We start from the raw sequence: 17532 nt of genomic DNA, 5'->3' as shown, positions 1-17532 counted from the left end.
TCTGCTAATTGTAATTGATCTCGACTCTAAATGTTTTGTCTCAAGGATTACTTGACACAAGAACACCACAAGCATATGACTAGGGAAACAACTTTTTGAGCTTTTAATCATGTCTGACCTCCCTAGTCATTGATGCTCAGAGCCTTGGACCTTGCTTTTATATCCCTTTTTTTTTTGCTGTTTCTTTTGCTTCAAGGATCAACTTTTACAAATTTCAGAAAATTCATAATAGTTCTCTAAATTCTTTTTCCTTATACATCAACATTCTTTGATTCAAATTTAAATATGCACTGTTCATGTCATGCATTCAGAGTCACAAAAAATACCACCACATTTGAATAAATGAGACTACTCTAAAAAAATTAAACTCAATTTCTCATGCACTACATCACTTCTTTTTCTTTTTGATTTCAAGCTCAGTGGGTAATACATGAGACACATTTCAACATTAAAGCAAATAATAGAAAGTTTCAAAATAGTAGAACTAAACTAGAACCTAGGAATTTATCTAATAAAGGATCATGCAATAAACAAGATAAAATAGCAGAAAACTGGAACATAACATAGTAAGAGCGGGAAGGAATATAGAATAAAAGGAATTCAACCACCTCAGTTATCCTAGTGGTCATTTTATTCTTCCGGCTGTGCTCCTCCGTGAAGATGATTTGCCTCCCTTTGGTGTCATAAAATTAAATCGAAAAACCATCAGCAAAGTGACAACACCAAACTTGAAGGTTTGCTTGTCCTCAAGCAAAGAAGAACTGAAAACAGAGAGGGACATATAATGACATAAAGAAAATAGTATGATGAAAGAAGAATAAAAGGATAAAAGAACAATAGAGAATTAGGTGGATGACTTGAAATCAGGCGTTGAGGTGGTTTAATTGGGCGTCTCATGCGACGCGTACGCGTAATGCACGTGTGGATCGCGGGAATTTCAAGCGACGCGTATGCGTCTGGGACGCGTACGCATGATGTTGGTTGTGCGAATGGCGCGAGGGCAGCCTCGCGCACACACAATGCTCTGTTCGCGTGGCCTGGGAACCAAAATTCTCATATGACGCGTACGCGTCAGGGACGTGTACGTGTGGATGGCCATTGTAGGAAAACGACGCACACGCGTCAGGGACGCGTACGCGTGGTTTGGCTTGTGCTCCCAGCATAGTTCCAGCCTCACACCATCATAACTCTCTGGCCATACACCTATTTACGCTGATTTGCAGAGTCACGCGTACGCGTGAGGGACGCGTACGCGTGAGGGACGCGTACGCGTGAGGGACGCGTACGTGTGGACTTGCTTGTGCGCAAGGCACGCCACCAGCACCACTCCTGCCAAACTCTCTCTTCGATTTTATTTTTCACGCACACACATATGACGCGTACGCGTCAGCGACGCTTGCGCGTCGTGTGTTTGCTTTTTTTTTTTGAAGTGTTCGGTTCCTGTTCTAAAATAGCTGCATGATCAGAAAAATAGTAAAAACTCAATAAAAATCAAATAAGTAAGAAAACTACTACTACGAAAAATAACTAAGGATACGAGATTATTGGATTACCTCCCGACAAGCGCTTCTTTAACGTCACTAGCTTGACGGTCAGTTCTGCTAATTCCGCAGATGAGCGGACTTTTGGCGATCAATCTCGCCTCCAAGATAGTGCTTCAACCTGTGGCCATTCACTCTAAATTTTCTGTAAGAATTTTCTTTCTGTATTTCCACATGACCATATGGTGAAGCTCTGGTAACTCCAAACGGTCCTGACCGCCGGGATTTCAGCTTCCCGGGAAAGAGTTTGAGCCTTGAATTATACAGAAGCACTCTCTGTCTTGGCTCAAATACTCTGATGGCAATCTTCTTGTCATACAATAACTTGGTTCTCTCCTTATAGAGCTTGGCATTCTCATAGGCTGAATATCTGAATTCATCAAGCTCATTCAACTGAAGCATTCGCTTAATTCCTGCAGCTTCTGAATCAAGATTCAGATACCAGATTGCCCAGTAAGCTTTATGCTCCAGCTCAACTGGCAAGTGACAGGCTTTGCCATAGACCAACTGATAAAGGGACATGCCAATGGGAGTCTTGTACGCTGTCTGGTATGCCCAGAGAGCACCATCAAGCTTCCTAGACCAGTCCTTCCTTGAAACACTGACGGTCTTCTCTAGAATCATCTTGAGTTCCCTGTTGGAAACTTCAACCTGTCAACTTGTCTGAGGGTGATAGGGGTTGCCACTTTATGACGGACTCCATATCTCTGCAGAAGAGAGTCCAGCTGTCTGTTACAAAAGTGACTTCCCCCATCACTAATGAGTGTCCTTGGGACACCAAACCGGCTAAAGATATATCTCTGAAGAAAGCTCGTTACCACCTTGGCGTCATTGGTGGGTAGAGCCACAGCTTCCACCCACTTGGACACATAGTCAACTGCCACTAGAATATAGTTGTTTGAATGTGAGGGAGGGAAAGGTCCCATGAAATCAATACCCCACACATCAAACAACTCAACCTCAAGAATCCCCTACTGTGGCATTTCATGGTTGGCAGGGAGATTCGTGGCTTTTTCACATCTGTCACAGTACTTCACAAATTTTCTTGAATCTCTGAAGAGAGTCGGCTAGTAAAACCCGCTCTGAAGGACCTTTGTAGTTGTCCTTTCACCACCAAAGTGGCCTCCATAATCAAAACCATGACAGTGTCAAAGAATCTGCTATGTTTCTTCATCTGGGACACATCTCCGGATGATACCATCTGAACACCTTTTAAAAAGGTATGATTCCTCCCAAATGTAGTACTTGGCATCAGTCAATAGCTTCTTTACTTGTTGCCTACTGTACTCCCTTTGGAATAAAATTCATGGCCTTATAATTTGCAATGTCTGCAAACCATGGAGCCTGCTGAATGAGGAATAATTGCTCATCCGAAAATGTCTCAGTCACAGCTGTGGGTGGTTGTACTCCTGCTTCAGGCTCAATCCTGGAGAGATGGTCAGCTACTTGATTTTCTGACCCTTTCCTGTCTTTTATCTCAATATCAAACTTCTGAAGGAGCAACACCCATCTAATTAATCTTGGTTTAGAATTCTGCTTGGTTAGAAGGTACTTCAAAGCAGCATGGTCAGTATAAACAATGACCTTAGAGCCAAGTAAATAGGACCTAAACTTATCAACAGCATACACAACAGCTAATAATTTTTTTTCTGTAGTTGTGTAATTCTTTTGGGAATCATTTAACACACAACTGGCATAGTAAATGACATGTACAAGCTTACCATGACTCTGTCCTAAAACAGCTCCTATAGCAAAGTCACTGGCATCACACATCAATTCAAATGGTAAATCCCAGTCAGGGGGAGCTATAATGGGAGCAGAGGTAAGGTTTGGTTTCAGAGTTTCAAAAGCATGCAGACAATCAAAATCAAAGACAAAAGGAACATCAGCAACCAATAGGTTGCTTAATGGTTTAGCAATTTTAGAAAAATCCTTTATAAATCTTCTATAAAATCCTGCATGACCTAAGAAACTCCTGACTGCCTTAACATTAGCTGGTAGTGGTAATTTTTCAATTACCTCCACCTTTGCTCTATCAACCTCAATTCCCTTACTTGAAATCCGGTGTCCAAGAACAATACCTTCTGTAACCATAAAATGACATTTTTCCCAATTTAAAACAAGGTTTGATTCTTGACACCGTTTCAAGACAAGAGATAAATGCTTAAGGCAAGATTCAAAAGAATTACCAAAAATAGAAAAGTCATCCATAAATACCTCAATGAAATTTTCAACCATATCAGAAAAAATTGAAAGCATACACCTCTGAAAAGTTGCTGGAGCATTGCAAAGTCCAAATGGTATTCTTTTGTAGGCAAACACTCCAAAGGGGCATGTGAATGTTGTCTTCTCTTGATCTTGAGGGTCCACTGCAATTTGATTATATCCAGAATATCCATCTAGAAAATAATAAAAAGCATGACCAGCTAACCTCTCAAGCATCTGATCAATGAAAGGCAAGGGGAAGTGATCCTTTCTTGTAGCAGTGTTGAGCCTCTTGTAGTCTATACACATTCTCCAACCTGTGACTGTTCTTGTAGGAATAAGCTCATTCTGTTCATTCTTGATCACTATCATCCCTCCTTTCTTGGGGACTACCTGCACAGGACTTACCCAAGGACTGTCAGAAATAGGATAAATAATACCTACTTCCCATAATTTTATTACCTCTTTTTGGACCACCTCTTTCATGGTTGGGTTGAGTCTCCTTTGTGGTTGCACAACTGGTTTAGCATCATCTTCAAGGAGGATCTTGTGTATACACTTGGTTGGACTTACCCCTTTAAGTCACTAATGGTCCACCCAAGAGCTGTTTTATGGCTCCTGAGCACTGAAATAAGCGCCTTTTCCTCTTCAGGCTTCAGGGAAGAGCTAATAATCACTGGATATGAATCCTTTTCACCCAAGAACACATATTTCAGAGAATGAGGTAAAGGTTTGAGCTCAAGCTTGGGGGCTTCCTCCTCTGCTTCAGGCGTGTGAACCACAGCCTTCTGGGATGGTGAATCATCAACTTCAACTAATTCATACTCATCAACTAATTCATACTCCAGCACCTCAGCTTCCAGTACCTCTTGAACAAGTGGTTCAATAACATCTATTTTCACACACCCTTCAGAATCATTAGGGTGCTTAAGATCTTCAAAAACATTAAGGATCACCTATTCTTCATTGACCTTCAGGGTTAATTCACCCTTTTGCACATCAATCAGAGCTCTACCTGTAGCTAAAAAGGGTCTACCAAGTATAATAGAGGATTTTACCTCCTTTTCCATGTCTAATATAACAAAATCAACAGGAAAAATAAATGGTCATACTTTAACAAGTAAATCCTCAACAACTCCCACAGGTAATTTAATAGAAAGATCAGCAAGTTGAAGAGAAATATGAGTGGGTTTTACCTCCTCAATTTGAAGCTTTTTCATCACTGAAAGTGGCATGAGATTGATGTTAGCTCCAAGATCATATAAAGCTCTCTGAATGGTGACATCTCCAATGGTGCAAGGAATGACAAAGCTCCCTGGGTCTGGCATTTTTTCAAGAAGGTTGTGTTGAATAATGGCACTACATTCCTTGGTTAACACCACTGTTTCTTGTTCTTTCCAATTCTTCTTGTGGGTCAACAATTCTTTCATAAATTTAGCATAGAGTGGCATTTGCTCAAGAGCCTCTGCAAAAGGAATGTTGATCTGTAGCTTCTTGAAGACATCTAAAAATTTAGAGAATTATTTTTCCTTGGAAGCCTTTTGAAGCCTCTGAGAATATGGCAGTTTTGGCTTGTATTCAGAAGCCTTTGACAATGTAGGATAAGTGTCAAGAGAGTCAGGGAACGGGTTGTCTGCACGCTTTGGAGGGGCGTGCTCTACTTCTTCCTTCTTCTCCTCTGGAGCTTTCTTTTCAACTAGCTCTTCATTGGTCCTTGTCTCAGAGCCAGCTATTTTACCACTTCTCAATTGAATAACCTTGCAATCTTCTCTTGGGTTCACCACTGTATCACCTGAAAATGTACTTGCAGACCTCTCAGGTATTTGCTTGCTCAGTTGGCCCATTTGCACCTCTAAGTTTCTAATGGAGGCTCTGGTTTCCTGCATAAAACTCCTCATCATCTCCCAATTAGAATCTTCTTGGGATTTAGAGTTTGCCTGCTGAGGTGGTTGTTGCTGCTGAGACTGAAATTGGCGGTTATTGTAATTGTTCTATTGGAAGCCACTCTGAGAATTATTGTTGAAATTTTGAAGTTTCTGAGGTTGGTCCCTCCACCCAAAATTTGGGTGATTTCTCCACCCTTGATTGTATGTCTTAGAATATGGGTCATTATTGGAATTTCTAGGACCACTCCTCATGTAATTGACCTGTTCGGAAGATGATTGAGTATAATCATAATTATCATTTTGCACAAAATTACCTATCATGTCATAAGAGACCTCTTGAGGTGAGTTTTGGGTGTTGATAGCTGAGACTTGCATGCCATCCATCTGTTGAGTAAGTAGACTTATTTGCTGAGACATAAGCTTATTCTGAGCAAGAAGAGCATTAAGAGCTTCTACTTCCATAACACCCTTCTTCTGAGGAGTCTCAGAGTTCACAGGATTCCTGTTAGATGAGTATAAATATTGGTTGCTAGCAACCAATTCAATCAGCTCAATAGTCTCCTCCGGTGTCTTCTTCTTGTGCAATGAACCACCTGCAGAATTATCTAAGCACATCTTGGACATTTCACCCAAGCCTTCATAAAAGATATCTAGTTGGGTCCATTTGGAGAACATGTCCAGAGGGCATTGCCTAGTCAGTAGCTTGTACCTCTCCCAAGCTTCATAAAGAGTTTCACCATCCTTCTGCCTGAAGGTCTGAACCTCCACCCTAAGCTTAGTAAGCTTCTTTGGTGGGAAAAATTTAGTAAGAAACTCAGTAACGACCTTGTCCCAAGTATCCAAGCTCTCCTTGGGTTATGAATCTAGCCAGAGCTTTGCTCCATCCCTCAGAGCAAACGGGAAGAGCATGAGTTTGTACACCTCTGGGTTCACTCCATTTGTCTTCACAGTATCACAAATCTGCAGAAAGTTAGAAATAAATTGATTTGGGTCTTCGTGGGGAAGACCATGATACTGGCAGTTTTGTTACACTAGGGTGACCAATTGTGGCGTCAACTCAAAGTTGTTCGTAGCTATAGGAGGTACCACAATGTTTTTTCCATAAAGATCTGCAGTAGGAGTAGAGTAAGAGCCATATCTCCTTTGTTGATCATCCCCATTCGGATTTACCACATTGGCATTAACAGCATTATTAGGATCCATTGTGGATTCTGCAGCCTTGTAAAGTCTTGCTTGTTGCAAACGCCGCCTGAAAGTCTTTTCAGGTTCAGGATCAAAGTCTAAAAGAGGTTCCTTATCTCTGTTCCTACGCATAAACAGACAGAAAACAAGAAAAGATGGGATTCTCTATGTTAGAGTGTAGAGAACTCCTAGTGAGGTAACCTGTGTAAAATAATAAAATAGAATACTAAATAAATAAAACAGAAAAAATTTCGAAAATGATAATTGAAATTAGACAAAAAATTTTCAAAAATTAACAGGGAAAATAAATGAGAAAATTAAAATAAAATTAACTAGGTGACACCAAACCTAATTTCAGAAATTAAGGAAAAATATTAGTGCTATTTATTTATTAAAAAAAAATTTCGAAAATACTAAGCAAAATTTAAATGAAATTAAAACTAAAATGCCTCATCTAAGCAATCAAACAACTGATAGTTGTTAATCACTATCAATCCCCAGCAATGGCGCCAAAAACTTAATGCGAAATTTAGAGTCCACAAACTAACCGGCAAGTGCACCAGGTCGTACCAAGTAATACCTCAGGTGAGTGAGGGTCGATCCCACGAGGATTGAGGGACTAAGCAACAATGGTTGACTAATTTACTTAGTTAGACAAGCAGAAAATAGTGTTTGGGAGTTCAAAAAGCATTAAACAGAAGACATGCAAATAAATAAGTTGGGAATAAAATATGGAGAAGGCAGTTAAGGCTTCAGATTTATCTATTTTCCAGATTGACTTTTTTTACTAACTATTTTAATCATGCAAAATTTAATTCATGGCAAACTATATGTGACTAGACCCTAATTCCTTAGACATTCCTAGTCTCCTCTAACTTTCATCAATCACCAATATCTTGGTCAATTAATTCCAATTAGCGGGTGAAGTTCAATTCTAGTTTATGTGCCACAGAAACTCTAATTACCCAAATATAAAAAGATTATATGTCACGTATCCCGTTAAGTCCAGATAATTAGAATTTAGAAGAAATTATTTTCAAGCTGTTGTTCAAGTAAAGAGCTTTTCCAAGTTATACAAGAACTCAATTAGAAAGAGGATCATACTTCCGTTCCACCCAAATTCATAAGATAAAGAACGAAAACAATTCTTGAAATATAAATCAGTACATGAATTAAAATAGAAAAATAATAGTATCAATCCATACAATAGACAGAGCTCTTAACCTTAACAATGGAGATTTAGTTGCTCATGGTTCAGAGAGAAAATAAGGATTGTAAATTGGACTGAGGTGGAATGAAAAGTTAACTAATTGGAATCCCCCAAAAGAGAAGTTTCTTTTTTTCTTTTATATCTGATCCTAATTAATTTAAAATCTATTTTCTAAAACAAAAATAATATCTTTTCCTATTAAAAATTAAAGTTTAAATCAGAATTAATAGGAATCAGCGTTTTCTACACGTGACGCACGTCACGCGTACGCGTCAGTCACGCGGACTGACGCGTACACGTCGATAGTCTTCTTCGCGTGTCACGCGTACGCGTCAGGTACGCACACGCGTCGCTGAGCAAATCTCCAAATCACGCGCACGCGTCAGGTACGCGCACGCGTCGCTCCTTGCTGTCATCTCCTTTAATTCTTGTGCTGATTCCATTTGTGCAAGCTTCCTCTCCATCCTCTAAGTCATTCCTGGCCTATATAGCCTTCTTCTCTTTTTTTGCGGAAGCTCCATCAAATCCAACCAAATGCTACCTAAAATAAACAAAATTGCACAAGACTTAAAGTAGCATCCATAGTGGCTAAAAGATAATTAATTCTTGATTAAACTCAACAAATTAAATACAAATTCACTAGGAAAAGATAGGAAAGATGCTCACGCATCAGCTCTCAGGTACCAACTTCACGTGAAGTCGACTGCACCTGAGTTTCCACCTTTTAATTAATAGATCTTTGATCTTTACACAATTTTGACTTTGAGATATTATACTTGTATCTAAATGTTGTTCATATTATTTTTATTTCATCCTTATGATATTCTTGAGTTCTTTACTTATTAAAATAAGGATACTATTCCAGGATTTTTTGTAGTCCATATTTGAATTACTGCTTTTATTCTTTTGTATGTAGGAATTATACCATGAATTAAATACTTATGGCCATTTTGAACAAGATTATCAACCAAAGATTAAGAAAATAGAGTCCTTAAATGTTCCTTTAAAAGGTTAGAAAATTTATTAAAAGCTTTTTCTTGTAATGTCTAATGGTATTTGTTATTCCAATGATGATCAATTTTGATCTTCAGTCCTATGTACATAGAATATGCAAGACCCTTACAAAGAAAAGTATGCAAAAATAATCAATGATTGACATTTCTACTTTTTTTTATAATTTCGGTAAGGATATCGAAAGCATCAAAATTTAAAGTTCTTCTTATATGTTATTCACTTTTGAATGGCACATGTTCATTTCTCTATATAAATATACCATTTCTACATTTTTATAATTTATATTCACTCTAGTGCACATATTGAAGCGTTAGAGGTGGAGTTGTGTGTTGATAGATGAAGCCTCATGCTTTGAAGGATATTGAAGGACAAAAGTAGCTTTAGTTGGAGAAATCTTGTAGCTGTTATACTATTGATATCTTATATTTATTCATAACAACCTGGAGTTTCTATATTGTGGTAGATTATTAACTAGAGAACATGCTTGAAATTTTTTGAAGAACTCAAGATATCAGCTGAAGCTATGTGATGTTGACACTAAGCATAGAACTAGAGGAATAAAGGAAATAAAGGTAACAATTCTCTTAAGTATATAATGTTAAATATTTTTATATTAAAAAAGTTAAATTTATAAAAAAAATTGCTTTTTTTTTTTCGAGAAAATGCTTCATTAATTATTCCCAAAACTTAAGGTAAGTTTATTACTAATATTATTTCAAGTAGATTGCCACATCACTGCCTCATTGTCAAAAAAGGGAAGAAAGTCATGTGTTTGCTATTCACCGATGCATGAGGGCCTTGTTTGAGATAACTCCCAACACACGCCGCACTCCATCAACCTCACTCCTAGAAATTTGGTCAAAATACCCCTCAAACATACAACAACAGATACACCAAGCTCTCGCAATGTTCTCCATCAAGGTCATTAGAGTAATTCCTACTTTTTAAACTTAGACTCATAAATTGGTCAATCTAAAGTTTCGCCAAACCAAAGCACTATATTAACGGTCATAACAACTCATAATTTCTCTCTAACTCTCATTCTCTCACTTACAATCATGGCTATTACGCCAATGAATTCAAACCTCCTCTACAAGATTATTATTGTTATTTCCTTCCTTGCACTCACAACTTGCCCGGTTGCCTCGGCTGAAGAATGCACCTCGAACCACCAAGGAGCATGTCATAACCGGAGCGAGGCGCTCAAGTATAAGATAATAGCAATATTTGCAATTCTGGTGACAAGCATGATCGGCGTAACGCTGCCGACGCTCTCACGCGTTGTGCCGGCAATTCACCCAGACCGTGATCTTTTTGTGTTAGTGAAGGCCTTTGCCTCCGGTGTCATCCTCGCCACGGGTTACATGCACGTATTGCCGGACTCATTCAATGACCTCATGTCGGACTGCTTGCCGAAAAATCCGTGGCACAAATTCCCATTTACTACATTCATCGCCATGTTTTCTGCTATTTTCACCCTCATGGTGGACTCTTTCTCCATCAGTTTCTTTAAAAAGAGAATCGCTGCTTCTTCTTCTTCTTCTTCTTCTTCTTCTACTACTACTACTACTACTACTACTGATATTTCCGAGAACATTGAAGTTGATGGTGGTTGCCGCAAAGTGAATAAAGAATTGGAATCGCTTAGCCACAGTCACACTCACGGTCATGAGATTGAACATGGAAATGGAAACATGAAAGTTGTGAGTGCGGAACAGTTGCTACGCTATCGTGTTATCGCTCAGGTTAGTTATCTTAGTTGGTAAACTACCAAAATAGTAGTAGAAAGCTTATACCATTAACAAAAAAAAGAACCGCGATAAATATGAATGATAAATAAGTTTTCGAAAAAATTATAAACGTGATAACAATAATAAAACAATATCATATTTTGTTTATAAGTGATAAATAATATGTTTTGTTATTTTATCGTGTTTTTATTATATGCATGTAGCACTACTAATCTTCGTTTTATTATTGTTGTTGGTGGTGAATTTTGAGCTTGTGGGTTATGTTTATTATTTATTGTTTGGTGTCTGAATTGTGAGATGTAATTGTGTGTATATAAAACGTATGCAGGTGTTGGAGCTAGGAATTGTGGTGCACTCAGTGGTGATTGGTTTGTCATTGGGAGCTTCAGATAATCCATGCACAATTAGGCCTCTCATTGCAGCACTTTGCTTCCATCAACTCTTTGAGGGAATGGGCTTAGGAGGCTGCATACTTCAGGTTTAATTTATTGATCACTGATATATATCTTTATTATATTTTCTTATATTAAAAAAACAAATAAATACACCAAAAAATAATAGGCTAAAATTTTTATATATGAATAATTTTAATGTGAAATACAAAAATATTTGATGATTTTGGTGTTCTACAGGGTTGTGGTAGTAGCACAAAACGTCACTGACGTTTTGCAATAAATTTTTTTTTTAATCATCAAAGAACAAAACTTCACTGACGTTTTGTAATAAAAAATATTATTTTAATTATTAAAACAGAAAACGTCACTGACGTTTTGTTAGAAAAATATTATTTTAATTGAAGAAACACAAAACGTCATTAACGTTTTGTAAATGGCCATAGTTGTGTTTAACACACAATTTGGTTCATGACGAAGGATTTCACCTCTAGTGATACAATATTAAAAAGAAAAAGTTCAAAATAATACTAGTTAATTTTATTAAAACCAATTTTTCGTAACTACTAATTATGAACTAATGAAACAGTGGATAAATAAATATTAGAAAAGTTAGTTTCTAGTCTTTTTTCTAGAATAATAATAATAATTACTCATTTTTTTTAAATAATTTTCTATTTTAAATATATACATAAGCTAAGAAAATAATTAAAGAATTTTAAAGTTACGAAAAATTGAACCTATTTAACAAAATTATATTAATATTTTTTACTACCAATATTTTTTTTAATAACTTAGTTCAATCATGTCTTTTTGTAAATGTATAATTAAAAGAAAATATTAAACATTGTCACCAATGTTTGTTTAGTTTGTTAAGATAATATCTTTTTTTTTTGTGTCTCTATTTTCATTTATAGTATTTTTGAGTTTTACAATTTTAAAAGTGAAAAATTAAGAATAATGAAAACAAAATTTCTTAATGGTTACATATTTTGTTTTCACAGTTCTCTAAATTAAATATAAAACACTAAAAATAATTTAATTAGTATGTTAAAAGTGATGAAATATATTGATGCTTATATTTGAATGGTTTAATCCTAGTAATTTAACAGTCGAGTAATACTGTTATTGGTTTTTATGGTATCTAAAGAATAAAGAATGATAAAGGAAAAAAATATCTAGAAGTGTAATATTTACTAAGATAATAATTATAACAAGAGTGAACTACCATTTTAAATTCTGAAAATTTTTATTTTTTAACGAAATAACTTTTAAAATAATAAAATAACATTTTGATCCTCCAAAAATAACGTTAATTTGCAAAATATACTAATAAAAAAGCATACTAAAAAAAGACTCTAGAGGTCGAAATGTATGCTTAGAAAAAAGATATACCATCTTTTAAATTTAATAATATTATTTTAAGTAAATTCTGTTTGAAATTTTTTTGGTAAAAACATAAATACAAAAAAATACTCTATATATTGAATGTTAGGTAAGTTTGCTCTACAGACTACATACCTTTCTACATGTTATAATAAAAAAATATCAAATGTATGAGTTGTTTGCCCATTATAAAAAAATACTGCATTTTTATCAAATTGAGACTATTTTTTCAAGCTCAATTCTATTTCTTTCTTTTGAAAATTATTTTGTCAAATATTAAATTATTTGAGATCAGAATTATGATTTACTCACAAGTGATATTTAATTTTATGTGAAAAAGAAAATAACTAAAAATGATTTAATATACAAATAGATACCATCTAACGAATATATATTTCTTTTTCATTATCTTTTTTTGGTAACAGGCAGAGTATGGGATGAAGATAAAGTGCATTATGGTATTCTTTTTTTCCGTGACAACCCCATTTGGAATTGCATTGGGGATAGCTTTGTCAAAGGTGTACACTGACACAAGTCCAACCTCACTCATAGTTGAAGGTGTTTTGAATGCTGTGTCTGCAAGGCTTCTCAATTACATGGCATTGGTAGAGTTATTGGCCACTGATTTTATGGGTCCAAAGCTTCAAAGTAGAGTAAAGCTTCAAATTTATTCATATCTTTTTGTTTTGGTCGGAGCAGGAGGCATGTCAGTCATGGCAATATGGGCATAGAAAAAAAAATGAAGAAAGAAAGAATAGAGTAGGGTTTTTAGAGAGGGATTGTTTTTTACCTTTTTTTACCTTTTTTTTTTTCTCACATGCCTTCATGGGTTATTTATTCTCTCCCTCTTTCTCTCTCACTCTTCCCATTTATGTGTGTGTCATCTTAGATTATATAGTATCTACAATCAAATAGTTTATCTCAGCTTGTGATTTAGTCTAGAAAGGCCTAATAGATGTTAGCCAAATTGCATGCTTGAAGTTAGGACTTTACGTCAAGGTGTTTTGTTCACTTCTGGGTTGTCACCCAATTAAAGTATCATTGGTTTTTTTCAAATTTGATTTAAGGATAAAAATCATAGTAAATTTTATATAAAAATTATTTTTGTCAAATTTATAATAAGACTGTAACGACCCAACTTTTAACACGTCATGACTAATGCCAAACATTTAGGTGGTACTCGTATGGACCTAATTGGCTCTAGACTCAGAATGTCATTATCAAGTGTTATTATAAGCTTTTTTCACGAAGTTAATACATACAACAATATCACAGATAGATACAAGATAATAGAAGATATATATATATATATATATATATATATATATATATATATATATATATATATATATATATATATATATAAGATGAGTTTTGGAGATACATGACAAAGTTCAAAATAAGAAAGACAGTCCCAACCCTCACACGGGTCCCTTAAACTGGAACCGGTCTACTGAAAGGTCCTATCCCTCTAAAACACTACAAAAGCGAGAAAAAATAACATTACAGATCACCAAAAAGAGTAGAGGATCAGCTATGTCAAACTTTGGGATGGTCTCCGAACAACTCTCTGATAACTGGCCTAACCTCTTCAGGAATAGACTCCTCATTCAACTTTAAATCTACCTCCAACTACTCAACCCAAGTGGGTGAATCATCAGACATGGTGTCCCCAAGGGTCATCGGGCATAGGCTCAACCTGGAGTGCAGGAATAGGAAAATGCTAAGCAAGATCTGGATCAGCCTCATGTACGTACGGAAAATCCGGATATGGTACATTGTAGTGCGGTCCTACCAAATTGAGAGGATGGGAAAAAGGGAACTGGTCTCCAGCTGGATGTAGCTCGGATAAAGTAAACTCATATGGCATGTTGGGATCAAAGTGCGGGCTATGTACAGAAAATCGAAAACCACGGTCGCACAAAGCGTAGATGCGGGTCCTAGGTGTGTCCTCATAGCTCAATACAAGTGGAATCTCAAAGAATATCACTACCGATCCCATTTGGAAAAGGGGAAAAGCAAGAAAAGAATGGTGAGAATCTAAAGTTTCCAACAGGGTAAAAAGGAGTCCTAAGGTCTTTGTCTCTAAGTTTTCGTCAAATGTAAAATCACAACATAGAAATAACAGAGTACAAATATATAGCGGACAAATAGAATCAGTCATAGATAGTTAGGAAATTGCAGTAAACAATCACAAAAAATTCACATGCGAAAACAAGATGATGCATGCTTGTTCTTAGTACAGGCCATGAGCTCATGCGTCGGTTATCTATCCGCAACCCGACGTTACCCGGGTGAACCCAGAATATGGTTTTTTCACTGAGTCAGTCAGGCATATTAGTATCATCACGGATGAACTCATGTCAGTCAGGATACCTCGGCATAACGGATTTATCCGTATTAGTTAGGCCGAATCATAATCATAATAATTTTTGCTAGCATATCTAATGTGCGTCACAATAAGAAACAAGCTATCAGTCAGGCGGGTGTTCCTACATTAGCAATCTTTGGTCAATATCTTGGGGCTTTTCTTATCCTCTGCGTTAATCTCTTAGGGACTTTTGCCCTCAGTTCTTTGTACATTATAAAATATTCTTATACTTAGTCTATTTTCTGCAAATTTGTCCTAATAGCGACTGATCTTCTATTTAATAATTAATATACTGAATGGACTCGAAATTGCACAAACTATATATTCACGTGTCCATGATGGATTGAAGTTTATGACAATATCATTTATGTATAGCTTCGATACCTGTCCTTACAATTTGCAAAATAGAGACTGTTATGTACAGTCCCCCGACTCAGCATCTATTAACTTTCTAAGGCACATATACGTCGTGAAAAGTTTGCATACGAGACCTTTACTTACATGAGGTGATTCTACAAACCCAAAGCTTTAATTTAAATCTAGTTTCAAGGCAATCCAATCAAAATTGAATTTTATAATAATTTTTGAAGTTTTGCCATTATTTTGAGAAAATTTAGAAAAAAGCAAACAACAGTGATTTTAATAAATTCATGAAAAATACCTTCTGATCAATTGTCCCTCAAAATTGGTGACATCAAATAAGATTCACCCAAATTTCAAACAAACAAAATTCTAGTTCAATACCATATTACACGAAAAAGTTATACATATGGGAATATAGCCTGTTTTAGAGAAAGCTGTTTTAAAAGGTCAATGAGCTAGTCACTTTCCCACCTGCATAATTAATTTGACAAACATGGCATTGGTCTAAAATTTAAACTGGATATTATAAGTATACAAAGATTTAAATTGCCATTGGTCACAACCTAATCACTTATCAAAATTAAAAGTTAAGTAAGTTGAAAGTTAATGCTTCTGCAGTAGGAGAATATAATTTTCTGCAAAAATCAACAATTTTCAAAAATTCATTCCTCTCAACCTACTTATTGATAAGCCATGAAATTTTTATGCGGCATCCAAGACACAACAAAGTTTCATAGAAAAATAATTTCATCCAAAATGGTGGTTTGGATTGCTTTCTATCCAAAATGGTGGTTTGGATTGCTCCCAGCATTTGATTCACCTTGCTGCCAGTTATGTAGAAATTCTGCATTAAGCAATTTTAAGAACTTCATATGTCAAATTATATATCTAAGATTAGAACTCTTCTAAACCCATAATTCTATCTTTTTTTTTATTAAACACAGTTGTTAGAATAACTAGTACAGTCCAAAAAACTCAGAATCAATAATTCACAATTTTACAAGTGCATATACATAATTGAACATTTACTTTTCTGCATCATATTAAAACAGAATTTTCATATGCACTTATCATCAATCAAACACATAATGAATCATCAATCCATACAAGCAAACACAGCAGCAAATGTAATATTCTATCTATCCTATCCCTTACTTGGTTGTACCAAAAACTGAGGTGCTTTGCTTCCAAGCTCACCTTCTCGGCTACAACACCTAATGCATTATCATTCAATTTTGTTCATCATCATCATCATGACCATGATCACAAGAAGGAAAAAGATGAAACACTCACCTTCTCTAGTTGCATGGTTCGGTGGTTCAGAGAAACTAGAAGAAATGGCCTTGTTTTTCACAAACTAGAAGAAAGAACAAAGGTTGGTTTGCATGGTGAAGTTAGGAATCGAATTGAAGAAAGAAGAAGGAAACGAAGCTAGCTTACCTAGTGAGAAATTTCAGGACAGCAAAAAATGATGGAGAAAGATGAGAACTACATTCTTCAAGCTTCTATGGAAGTTGAAGAATAGAAGAAGATTGCATGCTAACCGTTCTCTCCTCTTGGGTTGCTCTCGACCTTCTCTCTTTCTCTCTTCTTTTCATAATCAATTCTCTCTTCTAATTCTATCCTAAGTTAATTCAAATTATATATAAGAAATTAAGTAAGTGAAGTGAGAGATAGGTATAAGCAAGCATATGTTTTCGTGGCTCATGCATGAGGATAGAGCAACACATGTACTTAGCATTAATAACTAAGTACTTACTAGGCTAATTAACCATGTGATGTAACCATGGTTTGGGTGTGTTGTCCGTGGTGATTAAGAGAAGAAAAGAGTGGGTTTTTTTTTTCTTAATCATGGTTGAATTATGATTGGTTTGAGTGAGCTAATAGATCGGTTAACTTAAGATTTCATGCAAGGGTGGTTAAAAATTTAATTTGGCTTAACGCATAGCATATATAGGTATTTTGGCCCAAGAATAAAAATTGTGATCATGTACTAATTGATTGATGATACATCTGGAGTTGTTCCTCTTCTAATTCATCATTTAATGAATTAATGAGATGTGGCTAATTTGAAAAAAATTAACTATAGCGATAATTATCTAATTACCAAAATTCGTCATTGGAAAAACTAAAAAATTTTAATGCCACGAGTTACGATTCTAATATATTATCTACACTCTATATATATATAAACCTATGCGTATCGATAGACGTTGTCAAGAATAAGAAGT

General features: G+C 35.7%; 1 protein-coding gene and 1 non-coding gene across 2 annotated transcripts; both read left to right on the top strand.

Moving 5' to 3' along the window:
- Positions 1-6302: 6302 nt before the first annotated feature.
- LOC112762034 (small nucleolar RNA R71) lies at positions 6303-6409 on the top strand. The gene has a single exon (XR_003182395.1). It is a non-coding gene; the product is annotated as a small nucleolar RNA R71 (small nucleolar RNA).
- A 3637-nt stretch (positions 6410-10046) lies between these two features.
- LOC112759140 (probable zinc transporter 8) lies at positions 10047-13491 on the top strand. The gene is made up of 3 exons (XM_025807962.3): positions 10047-10783; positions 11118-11267; positions 12993-13491. Exons 1-3 carry the CDS (start codon positions 10097-10099, stop codon positions 13296-13298), a joined length of 1143 nt encoding a protein of 380 aa, XP_025663747.2. The 5' UTR covers positions 10047-10096; the 3' UTR covers positions 13299-13491.
- The last annotated feature ends 4041 nt before the right edge of the window (positions 13492-17532 follow it).

The sequence above is a fragment of the Arachis hypogaea genome, chromosome 16, assembly GCF_003086295.3.
Source record: "Arachis hypogaea cultivar Tifrunner chromosome 16, arahy.Tifrunner.gnm2.J5K5, whole genome shotgun sequence".
NCBI classification, from domain to species: domain Eukaryota; kingdom Viridiplantae; phylum Streptophyta; class Magnoliopsida; order Fabales; family Fabaceae; genus Arachis; species Arachis hypogaea.
Note: the sequence above shows the minus strand (reverse complement) of the source record. Positions and strands in the feature narration are given on the sequence as shown.